The sequence below is a fragment of the Musa acuminata genome, chromosome BXJ1-8, assembly GCF_036884655.1.
Source record: "Musa acuminata AAA Group cultivar baxijiao chromosome BXJ1-8, Cavendish_Baxijiao_AAA, whole genome shotgun sequence".
NCBI lineage: Eukaryota > Viridiplantae > Streptophyta > Magnoliopsida > Zingiberales > Musaceae > Musa > Musa acuminata.
In genome coordinates this window covers 47,488,972-47,510,809 of record NC_088334.1, presented here as the reverse complement: position 1 = coordinate 47,510,809, position 21,838 = coordinate 47,488,972, and the positions used below count along the sequence as shown (strand labels likewise).

The window sequence follows — 21,838 nt, the reverse complement described above, 5'->3', positions numbered from 1 at the left end:
GTCTTTTGTAAGGTGATGCCCTTCATGTTATATGCTATTAGTCATTTTGACTTACTCTAATATCACTTTGATGGGAAAAGAAAAAGATAAGATAGAGAGAGTTAGAAGAAAGAATTAGAATGAAATAAGAAAGAAACTAAAATTTTTATTTCTTGTATATAAGTCTCTATTTTTTTTTTAATGACAAAACTCACCTACTCATAGCGGGATAGATAAGAGTTACAAAACTCAATCGTTAATGTTACATTAATATATTTTTATTATATATAATTTATCTAATTTATTATATTTTTTTCATGGTAATATTTATCATGATATATAATCTCTTATTCTTACTAAATTTTAAATATTATAATTATTTTAATGATATAATTATGTAAAAAAAATTAATTTTCTAATTAAATTTAATTCTCATAACGGGTGTCTGTACCATGGAGTTTGATTTGATGTCGTGGATCGAAAGTGACTTGTCTTCTCACACGATCCTAACACATCGAAAGTAAAAACGATGGAGGAAGACAAGGATAACACGCCTATAGGCACGAGGAAGAAGAAGGTGATCACCAGACTTGCCGAACCCCCGATGTACACTTCTCTAAAAAGACAAAAAGAAATAATTGTAATCTACTATTGAGGGAAAATAATATTATTCTTAATATTAATAATTAACCGCGATTCATCTCAGACTGAGCTTTGCCATCCATCACAGGGGTCAACATCGAAAGACAATTCCATGACGTGATTCCAGGCTTGGCCGCGACTCGCGCTTGCCGATCTTGACGTGGAAGTCTGTCTCCACCTAAACTTCGGCTTTTGATTGTCTTCTTGTGGTGAAACTGCAACAGTCCTGCGGCCAAATGAGATGATCTAATGCTGCGCTCCAGCATTGGAAACTGGTCATGTTGCAGTCGAAGAACCATCCGTTCTCTGTTCTCCGAAACAAAAGAAGATTCACACTCTTCCTTTCCTCATTACTCTTTTATTTTTAGAACAGAAACAAAGGAGGAAAGGAAGATTACGAGTGGCAGTTGACTAGATCGAGCGCAAAAGTAGCGTAATGGAAGAAGCATAAATGGCAGATTCCCAGACCACTGACGATGTCAAATCCATGCATCAAAACTAGATGCTCATCCAAGTTGTTCGTTCCACGGTGATTATTCCAGTCCAGGAAAGGGAGGAGCACAGGAGTCATAAACTATGTTCCATGAAGAATCACTCCATTCATTTGAGCTTCCGTGACTGAGCTCACGCGGAATTCGTGTAGTGATGTTTTACCTAACCTTTTACCTCCTCCTTTGGTCGGATTCGGATATCTTTGTCGATTGGAGCAGCACTTTCGAGCACCAAAGGAATCAATCGACTAAAGAAATGATTTAGGAAATCACTTGGCGTAAAGTAAACTAGTGGTGAGATTTCGGGTTTGTGTCTTCTTTAAAATGCCACAGTTTAGATCCTGGAAGACGATATTAGGTTGAGAAGGAACACAGTGAATTGGTCCTCCATTCCTGCTTGGATTCAGCTTGTTGTTGATCGAGAGCTACAAGTCAAAAGCACCAGCCTGTGTCACATGCAGCAGCTTCTCCATAGGAAAACAGTCAAACATGGTTTCTCTTATTTGTCCTCTCCCCTTGATTAGTGGTGGGGTTGAATTCACCCAATGCATCATCCACCCAATCTGCTAACCTTACCTTCTTCCAAGATTTTAGGATCTAAAGTAATAAATTCAATATAATATTATTTTTTTACATTTTTCTAATGTTTTTTGAGTTTCTAATTTCTGTTAGATATGTGATATACACCAAATCTTTCTTTTTCTATTATATATATATATATATATATATATATATATATATATTCTTTGTATTTGATTATTAGATAATTCAAAGAAAAATCACAAGAATTGTGCAAGCACTTGAGCCACCGGGATTGGACTACCGCGGTAAGTGCACCGGGACAGTATCCACATTCGGATGAATTGTGCTCATTCAACCTCCATAACTTTGTCCTATGAAGCCAATTCCCCGTTCGCTGCTTCGTCTCTACTGCGTCAGAGGTTGGTTTGGTGGCTTGCAGATAGACCACTCGCTGGCCAATGAATAGATTGAAGAGGCTTCCACAGAATCAAAGAAACCCAATTCCACACTTCGTCTCACCCTGCAAGTCCCTTTAACGGCCGAGGGGCCTCGAGAAGACCGGAAACCGATTTGTACGAATTCCACGAAGCTTTCAGTGCTTCCCCTTCTGCTCTTTGGCTTTTTCCCCTGCGTGCGCAGTTGTTTGGTCGTGGATTGGTTTTAGTGCGGCAAGTAGCATGAGCTGAAGACTGCAAGCGTGTGGTGGATCGGATGCGCTTAGTGCTGCAAGTATGTGATCGGAGTGGAGCGTAGCTGAAACGAGGAGAGAAAGAGATGCTTCTTCTGCGACACAGCCGCCATCGTCTACTCTTCTTCTTCCTCTTCCTCGCGGATTTGGTGGTCGCTGTACTCGCGGTAGTCTCGGCACGAGCCCCCGAGGACTGCAAGAGAACCTGCGGCTCCTACACGGCCCCGTATCCCTTCGGATTCTCCGTCGGATGTCCAATCCGTCTCGAGTGTTTCAACCCCTCGAAATCCTCCGTCCGAATCGGAGAATTCACAGTGCGGAACATCACGGACGACAGCCTCCTGGTCGACGTCCCCCCGGCGTGCAACCGCTCCATCGACGCAGTCAAGAGCCTGTTCGGCCACAACTACGCCTTGACCGAGAGGAACGGCCTGTTTCTCAGCAACTGTACGCCCGTGGCTAACAAGAGCTTGTCGGAGAGGTGCGCCGTCAACACCATCCTGTTCGACGGCAGCTGCGGGCCTCGATATGACAACGCTACCTGCTTCTACAACGCCACCAGGGAAGGTTTCTTCGACGAGGACAGCGTCGCAGCCTCTGGCTGCAGCTTCTTCTTCACGTCCATCGGGTACGACGACGTGGGCGGTGCGTCGGTGCCGTCGCTGAACCTCCGCACCGCGGAGCTGGCGTGGTGGCTCAACGGAACGTGCCGGTGCTCCGCCAACGCGAGTTGCACGGCGGTTATGGCTCCGGTGACCCATATGCCGGGCTTCCGGTGCCGCTGCTCGGAGGGATTCCAAGGCGACGGATTCATCGGCGGCCAAGGCTGTCGAAAAGGTTAGTCCTTGTTGTCGATTGCTGATCTGTTTACTGCTCTTCGATTGAATGATGCTCTGTTTAGGCCTACTCTGTTTGATGACCATGCTCGTCTCCGGAAATCCTGAGTTAGATATGGTGTACAAGTTCAAATTAAGCTCACATCAAACACTAGGCTGAACAAGAGACTTCCAAGATGAACAAGATGACTCCATGAAACATCGAAGAAAATGTAACAAGTAGTCATGATCATCTGATCTGTCCCATAGTATATTTCACAGGATCTGCCTAATTTTCTCCTTGTTTACCGGCAGCTTTAGAAGGAAAAAAATCAAACAGTATCTGATGACCATTAGTGATTTCTGAAGCATCAATCTTCACACCAACCAAAACGCCATGAACACCACTTGTCTGATTCTACCAACAAGATCTGCCTTGCGATTACCTGATACCTTGAGGTTTGGGTAAACAACTCATCCGGTCTTCTCTCAGCTCAACTGCTACCTGCCCAACTGCTTTGTATTCATGCATACTAAATGCAGCTCCTCCGTAGACTGCTGTGGAGGACATGTCTTTATCTGGTCGAGAAATTATGCAGTCAACGCCCTCAAAGAAAAAGCTCACTCACCTATGGCGCCTTTGGATGACACTAGCATTCACTGACTGGTTCAGCGATTACTAAGTTTCACCCTTGGTTTTCTCCGCCAGTGATGTTTGGTGGCCATTCCTCCTGCATCCCCATGGTCTAATAGAAGAAATATGTGAATTTAATACTCGTTTCTGCTGCGTCAAACAGCTTCGAAGATTGGCGAGATTGAATCTTTTCTTTCCTTTTTTTTTCGTTTGAACTGGTACCTTCTGGATTTGGATTTGGATTTTGATTTCTTCTTTTTTTGGGTTCATCTTGGTCAGTGTCCAAATTCAATCAAAGATGCAATCCTACGAGGTACATGACAGGGGACTGCGGTGGATCTACCAGCAGATATGGTGTTCTTGTTGGAGGTATTTTTTTTCTTCTTTCAGTTATGCTAATTTCCCATTGACATGTCAAATGTTATGAAAAGGCAATATTTTTTAGATCTATTATCGTAGTTGATTAGAGCATTTATTTTCTGCCATATATATATATATATCAATCGGTTTGGTGAAAGCATTAAAATCGCTTAGAAACAGAGAGGACAACACCATGAAACTAATCTATTCTGAAAAATCTACTGGAACAGTTGAGGAATGCAAGGCGATCTTTTGCTGTTTCCATCTCTTACACAGAATTTTTAGGTTAGAGACATCCGACAAGTAGCTATCTTGCATTGTAATTGTGAAAACCAAATGCTGGTCAAAGGATTAAATCTGCAGAAATGAGATCATCTGTTTTGACTGCAAACCATTGGAACCTTCCCTTGGAAAATATGACTACCAAACGAATTCTTGGTAGATAAGACCATCGAGTATAATTAAGTTGTCATCGTCACATTAAGTTTTGTCTAATGTGTGCGCATCAGAGAGATGTAAGGTTGCTGCTGCACTGTATATAATTTATTTAGGATGCAAGAAGAACGCTTTAGATTTGCAGGTCAATTTGTTTCTTCTGACTTTGATGGTTTCGTATGTTGTCGATGGTACATTTTTTGGTTAATTGAAGTGATGTTTCATATGCTGGTTAGGTTCACATGATCTTTCAGAAACACTGGTAGATAGTTCATCCTAGCATCCAAACAATGTGTAGATGGGAAAGAGTTCATTGTAATTATTAGCATTGACTGAGATTAAAGATGTGATCTTTGAAGCCGTGAAGGCGTTTGCATTACTCTTGCCAAATTCTTTGACGTTCCATGACTGCATCAGCAATAAAAAGGAGCTATACATCTTGTTTCAGGCATCATCGCCGGAGCTTCTGCAATGGCGGCCTTGGTTCTCGTTTGTTGCTTCATCAAACGCCACTCTTCTTCGATGAGAAAGCGGAAGAGCATGAGACGGCTGCTATGCGAAGCATCGTGCACCGTTCCCCTCTATTCCTACAAAGACATCGAGAAGGCCACCAATGGCTTCTCGGAGGACCAGATACTGGGCACCGGCGCTTACGGAACAGTATACGCCGGCAAGTTCAGCAACCACCGGCTGGTGGCCGTCAAGAAGATCAAGAACCGCGACCACGACAGCATCGAACAGGTCATCAACGAGATCAGGCTCCTCTCCTCGGTGAGCCACCCCAACCTGGTCCGTCTCCTCGGGTGCTGCGTAGAGCAAGGAGAGCAGATCCTCGTGTACGAGTACATGCCCCATGGCACGCTGGCTCAGCACCTGCAGAGGGAGCGAGGGCCTGCGCTGCCTTGGACCGTCCGCCTCGCCATTGCCACCGAGACCGCCAAGGCCATCGCGTACCTTCATTCGGCGGTTCATCCTCCGATATACCACCGAGATATCAAGTCCAGCAACATACTGCTAGATTTCAACTACAACTCCAAGGTTGCAGACTTTGGCCTCTCGAGGATGGGCATGACGGAGACGTCGCACATCTCGACGGCGCCGCAGGGGACCCCGGGCTACGTGGATCCCCAGTACCACCAGAACTTCCATCTCTCGGACAAGAGCGACGTCTACAGCTTCGGCGTCGTGCTGGTGGAGATCATCACCGCGCTGAAGGCCGTGGACTTCAGCAGGGCGCAGAGCGAGGTGAACTTGGCGGCGCTAGCGATCGATAAGATCGGCGGAGGGCGCGTCGAAGAGATCATAGACCCGTACCTCGAGCCGCACAGAGATGCTTGGACGCTGGCTTCCATTCGCAAGGTGGCTGAACTGGCATTCAGATGCCTTGCCTTCCACAGGGACATGAGGCCCTCCATGATAGAGGTAGCAGACGAGCTCGAACAGATCAAGCTCAGCGGGTGGGCGCCGACGGATGACGGCATGTTCTTGTCGACGGCGTCGTCCTTCTGCTCGTCCCCTTCGAGTTGCAACGAGAAGCCGCGCGCGGCATCGAAGAGCAAGAGGTTGGTGTTGGTGAACAGCATGAGAGAGGAAGCGGAAGTGGAGTCCCCTGTTTCTGTGCACGACCCATGGTTCAGTGAGCAGAGCTCTCCTTCCGCAAACAGCTTGTTGGGCAATGTGATCCATTGATCTGTCCTGCTGTTCCTTCTTCTTGTACTTAAGAAACTTTCCCTTCAAATGTAATACAAAATCATACAAAAGAGTTGTAGAAGAAAGAGCAGCAACTCTCAGCTCCTCCATCAGTTCAACCTTGGTTTGTTAGATCTACTTATTGGTACAATAATATAAAGATCTATAATCAAATATTTAAAGCTGATGATAACAACTTGATCTATCTTTGTAGACAAATATAATTCTCCGTCTACGATTGATAGCATGAGAGACAGAGAGACAGAGTTGGATTGAACGGATGGCAATGGTCACTTCATTCATACAATTTCACGTGGGCTCTGTCTTCCATCAATTTCACGTGGACAGGTTCATCTTCCTCACTGCGGAGGAATCAAGTGCACACGTGAATACATTTATCTGCACCCTAAACTCCTCCTCTTTACGAAAAGACGAGCACAACAAGTGTAGTAGCCATCAATGCCTTCTGCCAAATGGGGAACAGAGACACCATCTTAGAGCTTGGACCACCCTGGTCTGCACTAATGGCAGCGTTTATGGAGGTTCCCGAAGTTGACCTTGGAGTGCGTCGGATCAAGTTTCCAATTGCCGAGAAGCCAGTGCATGGACACCCAAACTAATGCATGCCATCTACCTCAAAAGACAAAAATTAATGCATCATCATCTTTATATACCCATTGCACAAGTACCAAATGAACTAGTCTGTTTGAGACTTTTGAGTGACGGTGATGATGATGGCGTCGAGCGTCCACCGACTCGTCCTTCCTTGTCTCTTGGCCGTGGCCATGTTGACGTGCACCGGCTCCGTGGAAGCCAGACGGGCGCACGTACTCCTGGCGTCCGCTGCGGCCCCGGCCGCTCAGCGGAAGCCCCAAACCAGCGCGGAGGACCAGTTCCTGACTGGCCACGACCAGGCCCGCGCTGCGGTCGGGGTGGGACAGCTCCGGTGGAGCGCGAAGCTGGGCTCGGAAGCCAGCCGGGTGGTGGCGCAGCAGAAGGAGAAGGGGTGCGGCTTCGCGGACCTGGCGTCGAGCCCCTACGGGGCCAACCAGTTATGGACGAGCTACCCGGTCAAGCCGGCGGAGGCTGTGCGGTCGTGGGTGGAGGAGGGGAAGTACTTCAGCTACGCCAACAACTCGTGCGCGGCGGGGCACGAGTGCGGGACGTACACGCAGGTGGTGTGGAGGAATACGGCGGAGGTGGGGTGCGCGCAGGGCAACTGCGTCGGGCCAGGTGCGACCCTCACGCTCTGCCTTTACAATCCCCCTGGGAACATACAGGGGCAGAAGCCTTACTAGGTCGATCGGATCTCTTCACGTTGTGTTCGATCTTTGGTCGGAGAGAAGCAGAGTACTTGAGATCACCAGAAAATAAAGGCGCTGGCTTTGCATTCGATGTTCTTGGAATGAACATGAAGAAGAAATAGCTATCATCTGTATTCCGATTCAGTTTCCATAGCGTACTTCATTTTGTTTCCAGTATCATTGACCACGTAATAAATTCTACGACGACTGGAATCTTCTCGACTGCATAAGAGCGTGATAAGGTCAATTACACGTGGAGTTCCAATTTCTTATCTTGGTCGACTCCACGCTCTTCGACAGAACCCGATGTACGCTGGTAAATCGTCTCAAAAACCATGTACGTCTCTGGGAACTGTACGTAGCGGAACGTGCACACATAACATAGTGAAGTTAAAGCTGCAGGAGACAGCACACATGCATGATGCCTCTTCTTTCTTGTCTATTTATTGAATGCGAGGGTAAAACAGTATGCGGAAGGGACAGTCTTCATTTCTTCTTTGATAGCTACAACCAGCTGGTCGTAAGCCTCTATCCCCATGCCGCCTTCATCTCAGGGCACCACGTATCGGCGACTGCCTCCTTGATCGTGTCCAACAGCGCAAACTTTGTCACTCGTTCCATGCGTCGAAAGGATGGCCACACAGGCCCGTCATTTTGTCAGAGACCTTCGTGCATGCCAGCTTGCAGACCTTACCACAAAAAGAGATGTTGATCATGATCTTCGGCTCTCTTAATTCATGCCCCAGTAATCTAGTCAAAGTTGAGCGTATATTAAATCAAATTATATCACATGTAAATTGCTGCTAAAGTAAATAGCTCAGCGGAACCATTACCTCAAACTGTTCATTCAGCACGCCGGCGAGCGTCCTTCTTCATCACGCTCCATGATTTCAACACAAGTGCCTCCAGCTTCTCAGTGAACTCCTTCCGGCCCGGGTCACCGCGTCCACCGGGTCGGGCCATGCCAGTTTGTTGTGACATGACTTCATGCGATCCATCTAAAGCACGACCCGAGACACCTCTCGCGGCCTTCGAGGGCCTCGAAGAGGCGGCGTCGCCTCTTACAAAGATTACTGGTTCTTGGTGCTTGCTGAGCTTCACAAACCTCGCCGTGGTTGCTACCTGAGCATCCGAACACATCTCTCTCTCTCTAGCTCTGAAGATTTCACGTCAGTTCAGTGGAATGATTTGAGCCACATGCAAGGTTGGATTATGTGAGCACTGAGCTATAGGCACATTTATATGTTGTTTGATCGTCACGTTTTCATATGAAACCAAGAGAAAATGTGGTTGAACTCAGCGCTCATTCATAGAGATGATGGCGACTGCGTTCATGTTTCTTCGGTATCAAGTCAAACCAAAGATTGCCCCGCCCGGGGAAAGGAAAAGTTGAGATGATAATACAAATGATGAGAGTTAGGTGTGAGGTCGAAGATTGAGACTTCCATGGCAATATGAAATGACATATGCCTAACCTCTTCAGTGTGTGTCTCTCTCATATCAAACAATCTCATATGATCAGCTGCAATAACCCCGTCCTAAGAGATTTATATAATGTTATAACAACGACAACAAATGTTCCCTTTTATTATTGTTTTTGACCCGTAATAATGAAGAGACTTACGCATGCAGTTACTATTACCGGTGGCTATGATAACCAGCAATGATGAGAATAATAAGATCAAAAGATCAAAGTAGTGTTGCAACCAAACATATATCGCCGTAGAAATGACAGCATCACACCCTCATGCGTTGCATGTGATAAGAGACTTATGGAGGGAATGTGTCACAACCTATTCTCGTCTCACCTTCTTGTCGTGTTCTTATGGTGACAGCATTGTTGAGAGAAAACAAGACACGGGACACGAAGGAACCGAGACAGCCGTTGGATAAGGTTGATGATAAGGTGGATCAAGAAATTAACGGACGACGAAGTTTGTGGAGTTGGAGGTGGGTGGCGGAATTTTCCATGCAGGTTGCACTGCAGGGATATTGTCGTCATGATAGATGCGCTCCCGGCTGTTGTCACAGTAATCCCATGTAACTGGAAGAGGATGAAGAACAAGATCTTGAATTCAAGCATGTATGTAGTGGAGTGGAGATACGGAGAGAACGGAGACCACGAAATGGCTCCGAAGGTCACACGCAAACGATGGGGATCCGTGAGACACGGGATTTTGTCCTTGATGGAAGATGGAAGAAACGGAAAAAGTGAGATGGACTGGGGAGCTCGGGGATGGATCGTATGCTTGCTCGATCATCGTCGTCCTATTCACTCACATGATCTGAGAACAGAAGAGACGAAATGGATGATGCTAACCCTAGCCATTATGCGAGGAGGTGGCAATCACTCTGACGCACCCACAATCATTTGCTTCTGGAGAGATGGTTGACGGTCACAGGATCGGTCGATGCTGGGTTGCTTGCCCAATTCCAGTCTCATAGATCGTGTCAGGAAACATCAAGATCAGGCGGCGTACGCAGGAGGAAACGAATGTTGACTGCCCAGCAAAAACTATTAAGCTGTCAAGTAGGTGAAAAACCAGTTCTGATCATCTATCATGCGTGAGTTCTTTTACGAGGATTATTTTGTACTAAAATGAATTTATATGTTCTCAAACTATTTGGAAATGGTGTTTGCAACTGATTGAACTATTAATTTTATGTTTTTTTTCTTTGAAAGTGAATTAATAGAATTAATCTGTGGAGAACATTTTGCCCTCTTATCTGCTAAATAGACCTGCGCTATCAACCTCTCTCTCTCACTCTTTCTCTGTAGCATATGGAGGCTTTCCTGCCGAAGTTCTTCTTCCTCCTGCTGTTGCTGCTCGTCTCAGGTAGGCTTCTGCTTCACACGAAAGTTCAAGCAATCCGTCACGGTTTCGCATGCCCTTAACTTTCATATGAGACAGGTGCATTTTGGACCACGAAAGCGGCGGGCGCCGGCGCCACCTTCACCCTCAAGAACAACTGCCCTTACACCATCTGGCCGGGCACATTGTCCGGCAACGGGGTTGCCCTCCTCGGCGGCGGCGGATTCGAGCTTTCCCTGAATGATACCGCCTCCTTCTCCGCTCCACCCGGCTGGTCCGGCCGCTTCTGGGCCCGCACACGATGCCTCCTCGGCTCCTCCTCCTCTAACGGGACCTGCGCCACTGGCGATTGCGGGGGCGTCCTACGCTGCGTAGTCGGCGGCGCACCACCGGCCAGCCTCGCGGAGTTCACCCTCGGCAGTGGCGACGGCACCCAGGACTTCTACGACGTGAGCTTGGTCGACGGTTACAACGTCGGCATCGGGGTGCGCCCCTCGAGGGGCAGCTGCAGGTACGCCGGGTGCGTGGCGGACGTGAACGCTCGGTGCCCGGCGGAGCTGCGGGTGCCGGCAGAGTCCGGGGAAACGGTGGCGTGCCGAAGCGCGTGCGAGGCCTTCGGGGCACCGGAATACTGCTGCACCGGGGCCCACGGCTCGCCGGCGACGTGCGGGCCGACGCGGTACTCCCAGCTGTTCAAGGCAGCGTGCCCGGCGGCGTACAGCTACGCCTATGACGATGCGACGAGCACGTTCACATGCGCCGCCGGCACCGCCGACTACCTCATCACCTTCTGCCCGTCCGCGGCAGACGCCCAGAGCAAGAAGAGGTAGCTCGCTCCAATACCCCTGTAATAAGACCGCGATCGAATAAGGAAATGAGATTAAGGTCTATTGATATGGGATAAATATGAACATAAACTCGTGGTAGTTTATGGCCTTCTTTCCCTATTTCTCTAGCTTTTTAATGTATTTTAAGCTCGAAAATACTACTTATATTACGATATCTCAGTGCCAAATTGATCACTAATGTGTTGCCTTGATAATGTTCTTAAGCAGAAGTTTATAGAAATACCATGTTTAAGCAGAGTTAATAGAGAGAATATTTTTCTGTGAAGAATTCATTAGCTTTCCATGCATTTAGAAACAGCTGATAACATGGAGACAAGATGACATTCTTTTTCTACCTTATAGAAGAATTATATTTTTCTCAGGCTAATCCACACCACTTTAGATTTGCCATGCTGGAGATCAACCAGTGCTGGTATTGCTTGAGAGAGCACGCAGAGCCACAATATCTTAACGACACCTACACAAATGAGGAGAAAATGGCACATCATTTCCAAAGGATAGGAACAGGGTAATAACAAATACAACAAATCGTTTCCACCCTCTCCTCCCATTTTTACTCCATCCTCGCCACATTTGAACTGTTGGTTGGGCTAATTCTTAGAACAAACCCAACTCTATATCATAAAGACAAAACACCCATGAATCCCCTTCTTCAAGGATTCCCTCTGCCTGGGTGAAATCAGGCCCTAAGCTTTGGCACGCAAATTACAGGTGCCACTGGTCCTAAAATAGAAAGGTTGAGTGAAAAATGACGGACAAAAGAGATACAATCATCAAAACTAAAGCTTTACAATTTCCGCTGGCTTTGCAAATACAGATTCCCAAAGCGTCTTATCCACCACGGTCTTATCTCACTGTAGCCTGTGCACTGCCCATCCTTTTCCTCCTCGCTGCTGAAAAGAGTTTGGTCCGAGCAGTCAAGACCTGCCCCGCATGCCGCATTATACGACCGGCACGCAGAGTGGCACACCCGAAGTCTATTGTCTCCGTCCTCGTCACAACGTTGGATTGAAATCTAAGACAGGAGCAAAAAATAAGAACTTCATTCCAAAATGGTGGTGCAGATGCATGTCTTTAGCAACACCAACTTGGTTAAATTAGTGATAAAAAGAAAAGAGCACTGCCAGTGATGACAAGCACCAGCAAATAGGACCAAGATGGCCTCCGAAAAACATGGGCCTCAAGGAAACTCACGCTAATTGTTTGTATTATTCAGCATAACAATCTGTAGGAACAAGTCTAAGTCCTTGCTGATAGACACTGCCCATATCTAAATCAAAAGGTTGATGTAAAATGTTTATAAAAATTATGGAAAATCAATTCAAAGAAATTGATAATATCCTTGTATGAAAGTGATATATAGAACCAGTGGAAAGAACATTTGATGAAATTGCGAAGGTCAATAGGCAATAGATAACATACCCAGCATGCGAGCCGCTTCGCTGCAGCAGCACAATAGCCATTATCAAGGATGTTAAACAGTGTCCGCCCACCTGGCAGCAACCGGTTGTAGTTAGGCATTACTACAGCTGCTTCAAGCTGCTGCAGTATGCTGGGTTCACTTGGTGCACAGTGTTGTCCAAATACATCTCGGGCTAGCACATCACTACAAATTGAAAGGCTAGGCAGCAATGATGAGCTGTTCTGGCATGTATAGCCTGCATAATCAGAACAACGGAACTCGCAGACACCATTGTCACATACTCCTCCATGCAAACTGCACTGCTCATCACATATAGCTGTAAAATATGCATTAATTATTCAACTTGTATGCTTTCTTTTGCCTAAGAGCATGAGCATCTAACAGTTGATGTACAGAGAAAAACATAAATGAATTAGAAGAACACAGGCTAAGCAATGTAGGTTCTGAGCAAAATGGAGGAGAAATACCAGTGGAGCAGTCAATGCCCGTACGGCCACTTTCGCATTCACAGATACCATTTGGATGGCACGTACCATGTCCACTACAATTTCCTGGACATGATCCTGCAAATGAAGAAACATAGGTCACTAAGTGAAAAATATGTACTATAAAAACAATGGATAACTTGTAAATAATGCAGAGTGAAGAAAAACATCAGATAAAATGATATATATATATATATATATATATATATATATATATATATATTGCCATCACTATACTGAATAAGGTAAAAGATCAGCAGGTCCATTATTAGGCAGCTGGTACAATTTAGAACCAGTTTCTTTGTAATTGGATGAGAAGACCAAGAATATATCCTTCATAACGAATCATGCCAACGATCAAACTAATGCTTGATACCGCATCATATGCTTCTTGATATACATTTTACAATAGATATGATGCCGCATCCCACTGACCCACCATATAACATATATTTTTACAGTATCTTGAGAGTTCTCCAAATTTTAGAGGAATGACCAGCTATAATGCGAGGCACAGGAAATACAGACTTCAAAGTTATCACTCTTTCTAGCTCCAGTTCAACTGAGCATTTTGAAGCATGGAACTCACAAAGGACATGTATAACATGAAGAATACCATCTGATTAAAATTGGCAACCATAACTCTGAAGGTTTAGAGATCAGGAATTTTGATAAATCCCATGACAACAAGATAATTATAAAAGGTTTAATCATGTAAACTCACTTCTGCTGCAGTCATTGCCATGAAACCCAAGAAAGCAGTGACACTCCCCATTAATGCAATCACCATTGAAACTACAGGAGCCAGGACAGCGGCCATTTATGGGCACTGGTGTACTGCTGCACAATTCATGATATGCTGGGCAGATCAGCTCACCTGCAGAGTATCAAGGTAAAGAATGTAAGTGAGTCTTCAAAATCCAATATGTGGTGCTTTAGCACAATGACAAACCGTTGAATCCTGGGAATTGAACAGGACCACCAGCTTCAGGACACATCCTCCAGATACCATCCACAGCAATCTAGATAAAATAAACTTATAAGATCTTTCTTAGTTAAAAATGAGCATAAATCTACAGACACATGATAGATATCTTCAAAGCCAAACAATGATTACAAGTTTGTGTCAGACAGGAGTTTCTTCAGCAAATTTCATCATAGTTCTAGCATAGAGAAAAAAAAAAGGTTGAAGACATGCCAAACCAAATTCAGCCAATCCATTCCAAATACTTCTGTTCAGAACAGAAGGCATCTTAAATCCAAAAGTTACTGTCACTGACCAAGGCAAAAAACATCTTACTAAATACAAAGGCTAGATAATAATCCCAATTGTCAGATGGTAGACTGACAAGTCTCATATTAATCATCAGACGAATCAAGTTTATGGAGTAGCAAAAAACCTGTATTATTAACTGGCACGAAGACAACAGAAAGAATATGCAAGACAAAAAGTTCTTCACCTCTAGTGTATTGTTCATACACCTATGTTGATAACAACCATTTCCCTGAGTCATGGATCCCCTAACAAAACCTGTTCGCACCAATGATGAGGCCATGCACCTAACAAGCATGTAGCACATCAAAAGGTGATTAAGTAACAACTCAGTTTTTAGTCTAAATTTATTTTAGCACTCCTTCAGGCACAGATGGGTTCTCCTTTTTGTCTTGTACACTCAGCTCTTTCTCATAACAAAAATAAGTTAAGCAACTAAACAAAATTCTGAATTTGATTCTCACCTGGAATTACTTCCTCGGACCTCACCTAATGCTCTATCAGGTGCACGTGCACTATTTGTGTCTGTGCATGAACCATCAGAATAAGCAACAAAATATGTGCAATAGTCAGCCAATGATGATTGCCCCCCTGTAATAACAATGAATTTTTAAAACATATAAGAATTAGAGGCATCATTCAGAAAACTACATACGCTATCAAAAGTACCATTCAAGTTACAATCAGATATTGAACTATAATATCCAAATAGGGCAACTTTGGGCACACTATGCATCAAATTGGACCTAGAAGTAGAGATAAAATTTGCAATCAAGACAGGGCAATTGCATGAAAATATGCCAAAGGCTAGTGAATTAATCATTTCCTACATTTACAAAGAAAAGGAAATTTCATCAAATGATGAGATACTATTTTGAACCAAAGTGACTCGTCTTTAAAAAACAAACAAACAAGAAAAAAAGGACATTAATAAGAAAAATTGTCACATGAGAATCTTATCATTGCATTCCAGGATCATGCATACACAACCTTGCAACTATTTTTTTTCGTAATTATAATCAAAGGACGGAACACAGAGCCTTTCTTGTCAATCTGAACTGCTTTATCACCAAAAAAGCGGGCTAATCATTTCACTTCAAACTCCTGAGGTTGATCACATAGTCAAATAGTGCACCTTTCTTTGCTTTTGATGCCTTTCAACTGGTACTAATCGCATATACACAAAGTTCACCTTACCATAACATACCGTTCAGTATGGGTGGTATGTACCAGTCCGATGAGAGACCGATATGGGTAGTACATCGGCACGTCTCCATGTATCATGTGTTGGTATGCTCAATACGGCTCAGTATGGCTTGGTACATACCATATTGACAGCTGATCGATACATCGATATAGACTAGTAAGACAAACCATGCATATACATACAACCTCTTAGCCAATCTCTAGCCCAGCGCACCTTAATCTTTCTCATTTCGCCACCTATGATATCTCCTAAGCTTTAGTTCTTTATGCCTCTCTAGGCTTGGAAATTCACTGTTGAGATACTCAAAAAGAAAAACAAAGAACCAGCAAGAAAAAGGATACCAAGCTATTTTGGATCAAGACAGAAAACTGGGAATAACTGGAAGCTGCTGAGAGGCTTAAAGCCAGCCCATAGCACCAATATAGGGAACATCCCTAAAAGGCCCCCTGTGAGATACAATTTTAGTTGATCAAATGGAGATGATTAGCGTGCCAATTCTCCCTGTAGCATGTCAATTTGTTGAAGCAATCACACTTTTTTTTTTCTTTTTTACAAGTAGCCTCAGGTTTCGATACAACTTTCTACTGCCGTCAAACTGTTACAAGGGGGTTTTCCTCTGTATAGTGCATAATGCTTAAATTTCAACACCGAGGTCACTATTAAACAATTTTGTTAAGGTAAAAATAAAAAAAGAAACAAAAACAGCATTTATGGGACAACAAGCATAGCAATACCAACTAAACTCAAATACACATTTTTATAAAACATTATAAACTAAGGAGCACCAAAGATATGTGATGGCATGATTTTCATCTTGAAACGAAAACATACAAGGAAAGTTGAACTTTACAGTTCACATCATAAGTAGAATCCAACTATACCTTTATTTGCCTGTGGGAAATATTGAGCCCATTTTGGCAAGTCCCCATTATAGCTTACTATAGGACAATACCCTTCTGCCTCCCTGTTGTACGTGCAGCCCGACAACTGAGTGGTGTTGCAATGGTATGCCCCTTTCCAATGATTGCAAGGGGATGTAACAAATTCAGTTCCTTGATTCCGACCCCAATCTAGTCGATCCGCCATGCTATAATTAGCCTGGTACCATCCACTATCCTCTAATAAAGCCAAAGTCATTTTTGAAACTACAGATCTTGTATCCACAGATCCTGTCATAATTTCATTCATTAGAAGTCTTTTCTCCCAATGAGAACCTGCCATAGATCATGCAACAGTTAGAGACGACAATGAGAAACTTAATGGTGCATTTGATGAGGCATTTTAACTTAATGCTACTTAAGCAAAAAAAGTTACCTGACGTACCACGACCTCCTCCATCTTCCAACTCTAAGCCAGTAAAATTTTCAGAAAATGCCTGACAGAAAAGCAAAATCATGAAGCCTAAATGAAGTCATAATCTCAAATTTCAGAACTGAACCGATCTGAATACACCCATCAGAGAATGAAGAAAGATTCTTTTTTCCATTATGTTGTTGCTCCAACTTACCCCATAATGGTATCTAGCACGCATAACAACTCGGGGCAGGACGATGCGTGTTACCATACGTCCAAGCTTCTCGTCCATAACTTGTACAGTGACCTAAACAATGGATGGTTTGTGAAAGATCACAGGCAAAACAAATGATGACTCGCCATATGAGCTAAAAGATATTAAAGTTCTTCAAAATATAAAGACTACAGTGCAAACAGATACCTGGCTTCGCCTTCTTTTTCTCTCATCACGGAAGTGTGCAAAGGCATGAGGATCAAAACCTAAAACATGCATGACCTACAAAGAGAAATCCTCGTCAGCTTCCAAGCATAACTGAAAGCCTTTATTTGTAGATCATTTGACAACCTCATGTATCAAAGTTGCTGAAAGCAATGTTTCTGCTTCTGCCGTTAAATGACGAGGTGCGACATTTACATGACCTACCAATTGTGTAAGGTTAAATTTAATCAGAATAGACATCATAGTCAAAGGACTCTACATAGTCTGTCAGTAAATGCTAACAAAATCCTGACATAAAAAACACCTGCAATTGCACGACCCCATTGATCTCGCTCACAAGCCACTGCCCATGCAAGAGTGTTCCCAGTTGTGGGTCTAGTAGTTACTAAGAGAACCAGGTCCGAATCAGCAACACCATCTGCATGGTATCCGCACATTATGTGATAACAAAGAAAAGGGGAGAAACACTGAAGCCATGGTACTTCAGTAAAGCAATACCACATGCAGAACTTGTAGTGAAAGTACCTTCAATGTATTCATGGGGGAGTTGCACTCCACCATCCTGTCCACATGCAGAATATCCACTTAACCGCAGGTTTCCCTTAACAGGTTCAACAGCTAAAGCTCTTCTAAACCACTCTGCTGTTTGCCCTAGTGCCTGCTCAAGTTTTTTTTGTAATGAATGAAAATAATTAAACAGAGATCCCAAATACAAGAGTGATGAATAAAAAGCTAAGTTTTGGATCTAAGTTTCAGGAAATAAAAAAAACAAGAGCCATTTTCAGTTAGGTTTTCATAAGCCTCACCAAACAGCCAGCATTAAATTAAAGGTTCCAGATTGAACAGAATGAAAGACATCAAGACTTGACAATATCCAATTCCCAAAATTGGTGCCATCAAAATATGAGATGAGTATAAATAGATAATAACCAAACAAAGCAAATGCCAACACAATGGAAGATGAGCATAAAACTGATACCTTCCGAAGGCGTTGCTTTTTATCCTCCCCAGAAATATCCTCCACCGTGCAGTTGTACCAACAATCTGCAAATACTGGCCGATCTCCATGCGGGTTGCACACAGGGGTTCTCGAAATAGATGTCGCGGGTGGTTCACCAAGCTGAAATACTTACCATGATCAGAGACCAGTGCACGTAATAGAATACAAGACCGAAAAATTCAAAGTTGGGAGGAATATACTTGAAACACAGTACCTTCACAAGATCTCCAACATTTCGGCAATCTCTATCAGAAGAATGTCCAACAGCATCATAGTTTAAGTATATACGGATAGGCTGTTTTGTATCCTTTTGCAATGGAGATACAGAAGACACCTCAAGCAAAGCTCTTCCACCATGGTGATGTGATCTTGACAAACTAGACTCGTGATAAACTTGTGGAGTGACCGAGTATTCTTTCCGACCAGGGCGCCGCCTTCGATGGAGTATCTCATCATGGATGCAAGAGTGCGTGAGATGAACCACATTTTCCCCAGCCTCAGTATCTTGCCAAAACGGCGGCTTACTGTCTTGAGGTTTGGCACCAGTTCCTCCAAAGATCACGAGAAGCAAAACAATCTACAAAAAAAGTATAGCAAATAAACATTGTAAAAATCCTAAATCTGGCAAACTACAGTTGAAAATTCACGATATTGGGAAAAAAAAAATAGATGACCATCATGCGTTAAATGGATATCAACAAGGGTATCAACATGCCAAAGGGATTGCCAGCCTGAATAGACTTAGTAATAGTCACGCTAATTGCACCAGATCAACAAAAAGAACATTACTTTGCAGGTTTTTCACGATTCTGAGGAACCCACAGAAAAAGTAGAAACCTGGTTCTCCACAAATGACGACGACTGCAAAGCTTTCATCAGAAACTCATGAACATCACAAGCAACTTAAAGTGAATCAAGGCTTCCGCCACCACAAAAAGTTCGATCAACTCCAGAATACGAGGAAAGAAAGATCACCCACGATATAATCATCAGAGACAACTTAGAACTACCCAAAGAAGATGTTTTTCCACGAAAGCCGGAACAAGAACAGTAAACCCTAAACCACAACCAAAGGAGAGCAATCCACCAAAATCGCCCCAGATCACAGAAGACGCGGTAATGCAAGGAAAAATTCCAACGACCAAACTCAAAGCCGTCGATGTTCACCGCTTTCACCCAGATCTCTCGCATCGGAAACACAAAAAGGCACAAAACTGCAAGACCTCAGAGATCAACGGATCAGACGGCTCTACCTCAAGAGAGACGACCGCAAGGAGGACCGACAAGGGAAATGCTGGCCCCGACGACACCCCACGGGGAACCGAGGGCTTCACCTCCATATATCGACACCAAGAATCCCAAAAGCCGCTTCCATCAAAGCACCAGGCGGCCACCCATCCGCATCACCGAGCACGACTGGCTCCGCCTCCCGGTCCTCAGCGAAGGGAGCTAGCTTTCTCGGCCCGCCGCCTTCTGGCTACGCCCGCACGCCACCCGAGTCGTGAACACTCGTCGAGCGGCCTTCCGGGGACAGATCAGAGCACCCTTGTGAGCGGCGACAATCTCCGAGAGGAGACGGAGGATTAGTTGGGAGCCGGTAGCAGGCGAAAGAGAGGTCTGGAGCAGTCTACACTACCATGGGAAGAAGAGGGGGAGCGATACGGTCACCGCCCTCCTCATCTTTCTATAAGTGAACGACTTTTCTGTTTTGTTTAATCTTTTTCTTTAGATACAGAAGGGAAAAAAGCCATTGGATGAATTTAACTTATCAAAATGCCACCATCTCCTCTGCTTTATAACGATAATGCCATCGAACTCGTCGTCCACTGTACATCATGTCATCATGCTGCATAATCCATGTGGCATGAACTTAACATAAGCCCTTTACATGGCTTAGATTATAATTGGATGATTAACCTTAAAACCTGGGATTAATAATCTAATCAGAGTTGGATCCTTGGGTTCTCCTCGAATCAAAATTTCGATCATCCACGAGGCATTTATAATTTTCATCTCTTTTTTCTTTGACTAAAACAAGAATGCATTCGTTCTTATATCTTTGAATCAATGATGTTCTAACATTATCCGGAAAAAAAATGGTTCGCCAGTTGATGTTGTCAACAAAACAACAAGGAAATATTCTCATTACTTCAATGGAAATCATGTGTTCATTATATTTCATAGAATCATACGCATTCTCTTGTAGTTTTTTCCTTTTGCTAGCGAAGAAGTCCGCTCCTCATAAGAATGTCGTCAAAGTTTGGCACCGTAAAGTCGATGTGACGAGCACATTACATATTAAAATCCACCGAGAGGTTGTTCCTCGGATTCTTAGATCACAGCTCGCCGGACGGCACAACATCGAATGATGCATGCAGATAGAGATAGATGATATCAGTGCTGACAAATTAAGTGCTGTACAAGGGTGGATAAGCTTTATAATTTCTCGTTGAGAATGTCATGAATGCTCGTCGGCTGGATTGTTTATTACCCATACAAACTTCGATGGTATTTGGTCACCGACTGCTGCATTATTCTTGCCTTCTCAGCAGCCTGTTTCTGTAGCTAATCCAAGTCGCTGGATTAGGTGTTGTCCACATTAAATGGACTGCTGCTGCTTATGAATCGATCGAGTGATGGGCATACGAACAGGTCTTATATGTTTTCTATTCCATAAGACTTCAAGCCTGGTTATTGCAATTAATTGCAGGGATTAAATAGTTCAGCTGCTGAGATAGGTTTGGTGTATGTTAGAACATGCAGTCCGCTAAGCTATTTATCTATCTAACAGGAGCAAATTAACACGTTCGGAGACACTGGATATGCTGAAGATGCAAGAAAGGCTTAGCCTTCATCATGATCATGTACATCTCTTATGTTTGAATGAATTATCATGACCAAAATTATGAACCTATTAAATGCATTTTATGAACATTAAATGTATGTGCGGCGTCATTACCAAACTGTTAAATTTAAATTCATACATGTACGTTGTATCATGATATAATTATGTACATCGTTAAATCAGATGAATATTTTATTGAATATGGAGATACAATGAGAATTTGATTCATGAACTTGTAAACCCAAGGAGGATGTTACTAAGAATCCTTTAATGATGATGCTTGGTGGGAGGCTCATTGAAGAATCATTTATTGTATTACATATAAATTTCTTTGTAGGACTTCTCATCACTGGATAATAAATAATAAGAGAGAGAGAGAGAGAGAAAGAAGACATGAGGCCGGCTCTTCATGCATTTTTCGTGCCATTAAGGACATCAACTTTTAGAGGGAAAAAAAAAAAAGCTTGATGCATTGAATTTACGTAGCATGGGCGAAGGTCTATTTAATACAATAATAATATTCGTAAAATTCTAACAATAATAATTTCTCAAGAACTCATCGGTTTGCAGATATTGTAGTTTTAAGTTGGGTTCACTTCCAAACAATACAGTCGCATTTAGCTTAGGAGAAAGAAAGATGGTAGGAAAAACAG

The 21,838-nt window shown here is 43.8% G+C and overlaps 4 protein-coding genes across 5 annotated transcripts; 3 read left to right on the top strand and 1 right to left on the bottom strand.

Moving 5' to 3' along the window:
* Positions 1–2,027: 2,027 nt before the first annotated feature.
* On the top strand, positions 2,028–6,389 carry LOC135588339 (wall-associated receptor kinase-like 14). Its single transcript, XM_065080415.1, has 3 exons — positions 2,028–3,159; positions 4,051–4,140; positions 5,015–6,389. The coding sequence occupies exons 1-3, from the start codon at positions 2,409–2,411 to the stop codon at positions 6,253–6,255; spliced, it is 2,082 nt and encodes a 693-aa protein (XP_064936487.1). The 5' UTR covers positions 2,028–2,408; the 3' UTR covers positions 6,256–6,389.
* Positions 6,390–6,904: 515 nt separating this feature from the next.
* Positions 6,905–7,739, top strand: LOC135589193 (STS14 protein-like). The gene has a single exon (XM_065081480.1). It carries the CDS (start codon positions 6,984–6,986, stop codon positions 7,551–7,553), a length of 570 nt encoding a protein of 189 aa, XP_064937552.1. The 5' UTR covers positions 6,905–6,983; the 3' UTR covers positions 7,554–7,739.
* A 1,771-nt stretch (positions 7,740–9,510) lies between these two features.
* On the top strand, positions 9,511–11,384 carry LOC103996180 (pathogenesis-related thaumatin-like protein 3.5). 2 transcript variants are annotated; one of them, XM_018829912.2, is made up of 3 exons: positions 9,511–10,089; positions 10,339–10,396; positions 10,472–11,384. In XM_018829912.2, exons 1-3 carry the CDS (start codon positions 10,054–10,056, stop codon positions 11,200–11,202), a joined length of 825 nt encoding a protein of 274 aa, XP_018685457.2. In that variant the 5' UTR covers positions 9,511–10,053; the 3' UTR covers positions 11,203–11,384. The 2 variants fall into 2 exon arrangements, with proteins under 2 accessions (XP_018685457.2, XP_009415311.2); XM_009417036.3 differs by having other exon boundaries at positions 9,521–10,124.
* A 302-nt stretch (positions 11,385–11,686) lies between these two features.
* On the bottom strand, positions 11,687–20,030 carry LOC103996181 (uncharacterized). The gene is made up of 17 exons (XM_009417037.3): positions 19,594–20,030; positions 18,555–18,917; positions 18,320–18,460; positions 17,866–17,998; positions 17,645–17,758; positions 17,467–17,540; positions 17,323–17,397; positions 17,116–17,208; positions 16,923–16,983; positions 16,490–16,822; positions 14,866–14,992; positions 14,589–14,688; positions 14,081–14,150; positions 13,853–14,005; positions 13,111–13,206; positions 12,643–12,959; positions 11,687–12,235 (listed from the first exon to the last, which is right to left on the bottom strand). Exons 1-17 carry the CDS (start codon positions 19,678–19,680, stop codon positions 12,008–12,010), a joined length of 2,565 nt encoding a protein of 854 aa, XP_009415312.2. The 5' UTR covers positions 19,681–20,030; the 3' UTR covers positions 11,687–12,007.
* Positions 20,031–21,838: the final 1,808 nt, after the last annotated feature.

Excerpts from the sequence above, each read along its gene's own strand:
- LOC135588339 (XM_065080415.1), top strand. The coding sequence starts at position 2,409 with ATGCTTCTTCTGCGACACAGCCGCCATCGTCTACTCTTCTTCTTCCTC. Across the intron at positions 3,160-4,050 it reads CGGCCAAGGCTGTCGAAAAG|TGTCCAAATTCAATCAAAGA; the intron begins GTTAGTCCTTGT and ends CATCTTGGTCAG. Across the intron at positions 4,141-5,014 it reads ATATGGTGTTCTTGTTGGAG|GCATCATCGCCGGAGCTTCT; the intron begins GTATTTTTTTTC and ends ATCTTGTTTCAG.
- LOC135589193 (XM_065081480.1), top strand. The coding sequence starts at position 6,984 with ATGATGATGGCGTCGAGCGTCCACCGACTCGTCCTTCCTTGTCTCTTG.
- LOC103996180 (XM_018829912.2), top strand. The coding sequence starts at position 10,054 with ATGTTGACTGCCCAGCAAAAACTATTAAGCTGTCAA. Across the intron at positions 10,090-10,338 it reads AAAAACTATTAAGCTGTCAA|CATATGGAGGCTTTCCTGCC; the intron begins GTAGGTGAAAAA and ends CTTTCTCTGTAG. Across the intron at positions 10,397-10,471 it reads GCTGTTGCTGCTCGTCTCAG|GTGCATTTTGGACCACGAAA; the intron begins GTAGGCTTCTGC and ends CATATGAGACAG.
- LOC103996181 (XM_009417037.3), bottom strand. The coding sequence starts at position 19,680 with ATGGAGGTGAAGCCCTCGGTTCCCCGTGGGGTGTCGTCGGGGCCAGCA. Across the intron at positions 17,541-17,644 it reads ATGGGGTCGTGCAATTGCAG|GTCATGTAAATGTCGCACCT; the intron begins GTGTTTTTTATG and ends CACAATTGGTAG. Across the intron at positions 17,398-17,466 it reads CAGCAACTTTGATACATGAG|GTCATGCATGTTTTAGGTTT; the intron begins GTTGTCAAATGA and ends TTCTCTTTGTAG.